Source organism: Elephantulus edwardii, unplaced genomic scaffold, assembly GCF_000299155.1.
Source record: "Elephantulus edwardii isolate Elephantulus edwardi_28Jun2011 unplaced genomic scaffold, EleEdw1.0 scaffold00464, whole genome shotgun sequence".
Taxonomy (NCBI): domain Eukaryota; kingdom Metazoa; phylum Chordata; class Mammalia; order Macroscelidea; family Macroscelididae; genus Elephantulus; species Elephantulus edwardii.
In genome coordinates, this window is record NW_006400214.1 from 134,770 (window position 1) to 142,472 (window position 7,703).

At 38.5% G+C, this 7,703-nt stretch overlaps 1 protein-coding gene across 1 annotated transcript in view; it reads left to right on the forward strand.

Moving 5' to 3' along the window:
• MAGT1 (magnesium transporter 1) overlaps positions 1-7,703 on the forward strand; it is a 153,425-nt gene that overhangs the window by 131,769 nt on the left and 13,953 nt on the right. The window contains exon 9 of the mRNA XM_006902874.1: positions 6,515-6,605. Within this exon, the coding sequence (XP_006902936.1) occupies positions 6,515-6,605 (91 nt within the window). The remainder of the gene's footprint in view (positions 1-6,514; positions 6,606-7,703) is intronic.

A 7,703-nucleotide genomic window follows, 5' to 3' on the forward strand; every position in this document is an offset into this window, starting at 1 on the left:
GCGCAGGAGAGGAAGGCCCTCTATGAGGTGGATTGATTCAGTGACTGGGATAATTGGGATGGGAGTGTCAGGGACAGTGTGATTGGCACAGGACAGAGCGGAGTTTAGGGCTGTTGTACATAGAGTCGCTATGAGTCGCAATCGACTCGACGGCACATAACAACAACACCACTGTCAAATAGGATCTGACTGGTACAGGAGGAGATTGCCCCTCCTTCTCCAGCAGAGCACCCTGTGAATTCAAATGGCATACCTATGAGATTGCAGAGCAGCTTCTTGCCACTAGGCCATGGGAGCTCCCTCCCACTACACTTTTTAAATGCAGGTATGCCCACCAGGTGCTTGCTGACTGTAAACCAAAAGACTTCCAACTCAAAGCTCATTTTTAGCCCTATCTGGCAAATCCAATCAGCTGATACCCCATTGTGGATAAAATAAACAAACAAACAAACAAAACCACCCAAATATTCCATACCCAATCTATATATAGAGGGGAAAATATGAAGGAAAGAACTGTTTAAAAGGAATATATGATTGAGAATCTTTGTTTTCTTGATTTTGAGGTACAATTCATGTTTAAATGTTAAATTTTAATCCATGTTAAATTGTTAAATTGCATTTATACTTTTCATATTTAATTACTGATGTGCTTAGTCCTCCATCTTCTTTTCTAAGTTATTTTAATTGGTGATTTTAATGAAAGTTAACAGAAACTTTGGATTTTCATTCATTTATTGTTACACGTTTTCCTCCCTTCCCTTCCCTTCTCCTCCCCCAATTAACTTTCCTTTTTTTAAATAATCATTCATTGTTGCGGTTTCCTCCCTTCCCCCCTTCCCTCTCCTATGCCTCTTTCCAATGTACCTCTTATTCTAGACCATTGTCTTACCTATAATGTCTAATCATATTATCCTTTAAAATAGTTCTCTCCCTCACCTGTTCCAATACAGTGTTCATTATCTGTCCACTCTTTGACTTTTCTCCTCCCAACCTCCCATGTCATTCCTGCTTCATAACAGTGTCTGAGGCTGAGACATTTTACTCAATATAATGTTCTCCATGGTCACCCATGTTGTGTAGTGTTTTATGGGTTCATTATTATTCAGTGCTACGTAGTGTTCCATTGTGTGAATATTGCATAGTTTTTCAACCCATTCATTTGTTGATGGGAAAATTTATGGAATATCCCGGCACCTCAACAGGAAAAAAAGAAACAACCCAATTGAAAAATGGGCACAAGATATAAATAGACACTTCACCAAAGATGACATTCAGATGACAAACACATGAAGAAATGTGCAAAATCCCTATCAGAAAGAGGCAAATAAAAACAACTATGAGATATCATCTCACCCCAGCAACAACAGAAAAGTTCAACAGAGTAGTAAACAACAATTATTGACAAGGTTGTGGAGAGATTGGAATCCTGCTGTGTGAATACTGCTGGTGTGAGTGTAAAATGGTTCTACTACTATGTAAGGTGATCTGGCTCTTTCTCAAAAAGTTGGAAATAGAAATATAATTTGGCCCAGCAATTGCCCTGCTGGGAATCAACACTAAAAGAAACAGAAGTGCCATCCAAACAGATGTATGTACACCCATGCTTATTGCTGTGTTATTCACGATAGCAAAGAGATGAAAACAACTCCTTCTTCTTATGATACTTCCCCATAGCGTTCAAGATTTCCCCCATAGCATCTCACCCTACTACAACTCAAGGTTTGAACTTGTTTTTCAGCTCTTTCAATTTGAGAAATGCCAATAAAATTCTTCCCTTTTAAATTCTTACTCCAGTTCTTCGCACATTCCTTTATATTACTTTGTTTTGTCTTCTTGTGCTGCCCTTTGAAATCTTCTGTTCATCTTCTTTTTGTTTCAGCATCTCTTCCCTTGGCTTAGCTTCTTGATGGTCTAATGCAATGTTCAGAGTCTCTTCTGGCAACAATTTTGGTCTTTTCTTTTTTTCTTTCCTTTGCAATCACCTTTTTTCTTGATTGATAGATGATATCTTTTATGTTGCTCCACAACTGATCAGGTCTTCTATCATTAGTGTTCAATGCCTCAGACCTATTCTTGAGATGATTTTTAAATACAGATGAAATAGACCCAAAGATGGGCTTTGGTTCTTGAGGACTTGTTTTTCTTCATCTTCAGTTTGAACTGGCCCATGAGTATTGATGTTCTGTTTCACAGTCGTCACCTGATCTGGTTTTGACTGTTAATGTTGAACTTCTCCGATTGTTTCTACCGATGTAGTTATTACGATTCCTGTGCAGTTCATCAGGTGAAGTCCATGTGTATAGTCACCATCTCTTTTTCTTAAAGATATTTACTATGAGTAAATCATTGAGTAAAAAATGAAATCATTTGATCTCCAGCTTCATTCCTGTCCTGCAGTCCATAATTTTCAACTACCATTCCTACTTTGTTTCCAACTTTTGCATTTTTGTCTCTAATTGTTATTAATGCATCTTGACTATATGTTTGGTCAATTTCAGGCTGCAAAATTTGGCAGAAGTCCTAAATTTACTCTTTTTAAAAAAAAAATTTACTCTTTTTTAGCTTAAGCTGTTGTAGATATATTAGAATAATAGTTATATTAACAGATCTTCCTTGTATTCATATGGATTATATGATATCACTCCTAACATAGTACTTCAGAATAGAACAGGAAATGGTCTTTTTTTATTATAAATGAAACACCATTTTTCCTTAATTTCTCATTCCCAGCATAGTAGGTCATATAACTTTTTTATTTTAAATAACCAAGTCCAGCCCAGCTCAGCTCACTAATTCCTAGAATATTATTGGTCTTTATACATTCAATTTCATTTTTTTTACAACTTCCACTTTTCCTACATTCATTCTTTATATTCCATCTTCCAATTATTTATTAATGGATGTTTACAGCTATTCCTCCTCATTTTTTTGTGTCTCCCTCTGTAATGCTCAACCTCTAACAGTATGTCTAACAGTGTTCTTGTGACTTGTTCATAGGGTTTCCAAAAGGCTAGTTATTTCAAAATTGGGCGATCAGCCATCCTTCTTTATCTGTCTTAACCTGAAATCTCCACTGAAGTCTGACCACCATAGGTAATCTGCTGGTATTAAAATACCAGTGTCATAGTTTCCAGCATCGCAGCAACTATCAAGCTGCCTCAGTACAGTAACTGACAGACAAATCTATATTCATAAGCAACACCATGCAAGCCTTTCCATCTCACCCCCACCCCAATAGACCAAACTGGCAGATACCAGCAGAGACTGGTTGAGCCTTCTGACTTCTCCTGATGAGGATGGCTCAGGCCCTAATCATACCTGTTGCCTATCTGGGTGCGCCCAAGTGAAGATTGCTATACAATTAACCCTGGCTGCACTCCCCGTCTACCTGTCGGCAGTTCTTCCTAAGAAGCGATACCTCTCTGGCTTACCCTAACTGTACCTACCATCTGCCTGGCTGTTGAAAACCCAGATAAAGATGGTGCTCCATTTGATCCTGGCGGCGCCTCTCCCCTCTCCGCCCCATCTACCTGACTGCTACTCCCAGTGAGAATGGCACTCTGGCCATCCCTCCTTCCATCTACCTACGTGCTGCTCCCTGGTGAAGATGGTACTCCGCCATCCCTGATTTGTGCCAACCATCTACGTAACTATTACTGTCTTATGTGAAGATAATGCTCTGGCCAACTCTGGCTGAGCCTGCTGTCTGTCTAGCTACTGTACCCTGTAGAAAATGGTGCTCCAGCCATCCCTGGCTATCTACCTGGCTGCTGCTGCCTCTTAATTGAATATTACATGGTCAACATCTGGGTTAGGATTGTTAACTTTTATGCTGAATTTAAAGCATAATGGGATTAGTGGAGAGAGTTATTAATTTTAAACTGATAATAATTTCCCCCCCCCATTACTCATATTTGCAACCCATGTTGAGTGAATTCTTCATGCAAGTCAATGTAGTTAGCCCTATATGGATAAAGTCATAATGCTAATCAGATGTTGTTGTTGTTAGGTGCTATTGAGTCAAGTATGACTCTTAACAATCCTATGAAAAACAAATCTGAATCCTGTCCTATCCTGTGCTATCCTCACAATCTCTGGCATACTGGAGCCCATTGCTTTGCTATAGTTATTGTATCAGTCTATCTGGTTGGGGGGTCTTCCTCTATTCCTCCAACCCCTCCACCTTTCCAAGCAAACTGTCTCTTTCCAAGGAATAGTCTCTCCTAGTAACAGCCAAAAGTATGTGAGATGAAGCTTTGTCATCATTACCCCCAAGGAGTACTCTGGCTATACTTTTTCTAAGGCATATCTGTTTATTCTTTTGGCAGTTCATGGGATAGTTAGTGCTCTTTTCCAACACCACAGTTCAAAGGTATCAATCCTTTTTCTGTCATCCTTTCTCATTGTCCAGCTCTCATATACATAGGAATTGATTGAAAATATCATGGTCTGAGTCAGGCACACCTTGGTCCTAATACTGATATCATTGCTCCTCAATAATTTGGAGAGGTCCTTGATTGCAAGTACCAAGGGTGTTGATTGTGGATCTAATTAAGATGAAGTAATTGACAATTTCAATATTTTTTCCATTTATTATGATTTTCCCTATTGGTCCAGTGGTGAGAATTTTTGTTTTCTTGATGTTGGGATGCAATCCATAGTAAAGACTATGTTGTTTTGATGTTCTGCAGCAAGCACTTCAAGTCCTCCTCACTTTCAGCAAGCAAGGTTGTGTCATTGGTAACATGTTTTTTTTTTTCATTAATCTGTTCTTTATTTCTTTTTTTGAGGGTTTTCTTTTATTAATTTTAATGAAAGTTTACAGAGACTTAGGATTTCCAGTCATTCATTGTTGTACTTTTCTCCCTGCCTACCCCCCTTAGTTTACTCTTCTTAAAAAGTAAAAGGAAAAACTCTTTTGTTGTTATGCAATCCCTCCCCCCAATGCCTAAGACAAGTTTTCATGAGTATTCCTCCAATCCTGATAGAAATATTCAAGTGAAGATATCAGGTAGCAAAAATTAAATAAGACTTATAAAGATGTTATAAAATTATTAACTTAATCACTGGTTTATTGAGTGTTTTTACTGTGTACAGTAAAAGTCTTATAATTTCAGTATGGGAAGATGAATAGAGCGGCTGGATTCTGCTAAGGTGTGTTTTCTGGGTTTGGTTGAGACTTCTGTGTGGCTGTTGCTTGAAACTGAGTGTTAGCTGATTAGGTTTGGCCTCCTATTTAAAAAGGCGTTTGGTCACCAGTCTGGAGCTACTTTCAGTCTGGAAAGATAAATGGAGTGCCTGGATTCTGCATCTGGGCATTTGGACCGTCAGGCCTGTGGTCCTCAGGCCTGATTTTAATTATTTTCAGTCAAACATTCTTCTAAGTATTATAGAATTGCTTTGGCAATCTACAAAGGCCACTCGTGGTTGCTGTGAGGGTAAACACTGTGACACTGATATGCCAAATGCGACAATGGTTACCTATGGTGGACAGTGTTTGGTGGAGCTCCTGAATTAAAACAAGCTTGGAAGCATGAGTGGTATCAACTTCCGAAATAGCTTGCCTTTGGAAACTCTATGAACTTAGTGAAAAGATGAAGGTTTTTCATGTTCATGACTTTCATTCATAGAGTTACTATAAGTCCATTATGACCCGACAGCACTTAACAAGAACAACAACAAAAAGAAGTTAATTCACAAGTGAAATGGTTAAGAAATTCACAGTTCCTACAATTTAATTCTGTTGTTGTTGTTGTTTTGTGGCTTGTGATTCCTAGTGACCCTATATACAACAGCCCTGAAACCTGCTCTATCCTGTGCCAATGTTACTGTCTCCAACACCCCTACCCTCATTACCCCAGTCAATCCATCTCGTCTATCGTCTCTCTCTCTCTTTCTTTGTCCCTCCACCCTTCCAAGCATGATGTTCCTCTCCAAGGACTGGTCCCTCCTTGCAACATGCCCAAAGTGTGTCAGACGAAGCCTCAGAATCCTTGCCTCCAAGGAGCAGACTGGCTTTACCCTCTCTAGGATGAACCTGTTTGTGCTCCTGGCAGTCTATGGTATATTCAAATCTTCTCCAGCACCACAGCTCAAAGGCATCAATTATCATACTATCATCCCTAGTCATTGTCCAGATCTCTGAACATAGCAAGCAATTGTGAAAACTATGGCCTGGATCAGGCGCACCTTAGTCTCTAGACTGATGTCATTGCTCTTCAGTACTCTTGAGAGGTCCCTCACAGCAGACTTGACCAATACAATTTGTCTCTTGATTTCCTGGCTGCTGGTACCAAAAGTATAAAATATTCAACTATATTGCAATTAAGAAACTTTGAGGGTAAAACAACCATCTAAAGATGAACAAATGGGAAAAAGAAAACTGTTACAAAGTTGTGATTTATCATTAAATTATAGCCTTTTCTATCCTTTTACTCTTGGAAATAGTTTAAAATTTATTTCTTGATATGGTTTACATGCTCATTTTATTCTCCTTTTATTTATTTTTTTACAGTAATGTGCATAGCTGGTGTTGGACTCGTTGTTTTATTCTTCAGTTGGATGCTGTCTATCTTCAGGTCTAAATATCATGGATATCCATATAGGTATGATTCTAATTTATAATTTATATGTGATTTTGTATACTTCAAATTATTATAATTGCTCATATTTTTAGTGAAAAAATGTTATTGGGTTTCCCTTCAATTATTCATAGGCATTTTGTTTTATAACATTAATTAAAATTGAAATTTCTATATAACACTTTGGATACATCATTGACAGCAGAGTTTCCCAGTGTAACACATCTTTTGATCTCTTGACTACTGCTACCATGGATGTTGATTGTGGAGCCAAGTAAAATTAAGTTACTGAAAACTTCAATCTTTTCTCCATCTATTGGTACATTGGTGAGCATTTTTACTTTCTTGAAGCCTATAATCTTTGATGTTCTGTAGTATTTCAAGTTCTCTTTACTCTACGTAAGCAAGTTTGTGTCATCTGCATAATTCAGATTGCTGATTAATCATCTAGCAATCCTGATGCGACATTCTTCATGAAGTCCAGCTTTTCAAATGATTTGCTCATCAAACAGATTAGATAGGTATGGAGGGAAGCTAAAACCCTTTCCCACACCTTTTCTGATTTTAAATCATACAGCATTCATTCCCTTGCTCTGCTCTGCCTACTGCAAATTTTCTGCTTTGAGCCAAAATCCATTGATACCAGTCATGATATCTGCTGTACCACAAATCCTTCTCTGAACTCAGGTTGAATGTCTGGCACTTTCCTATTGATTTACTATTCCAGCCGGTTTTAAAATAGTCCTCAGCAAGATTTCACTTGCATGTAATATTACTTACATTGATAATTTCTACATTCTGCTGGATCTTGTGTGTGTGTGTACCGTCAAACTGGATCTGACTGGTACAGGGGGAGATTGTCTCTCTTTCTCCAGCAGAGCATCTGGTGGATTCGAACCACTCACTTCTGTGATTGCACTACAGCTTCTTGCCACAAGGTCACCAGAGCTCACCTGGATCTCTTTTTTTTTTTGAGAATAGGAACAAATACTGATCTCTTGAATGGGAATCCCAGAACATTTAATCATGCTAATGCGAAACCTATACTTGGACCAAGAGGCAGTCGTCAGAACAGAGCAGGGCAACACTGCATGGTTCAAAATTGGGAAGGGTGTGCGCCAG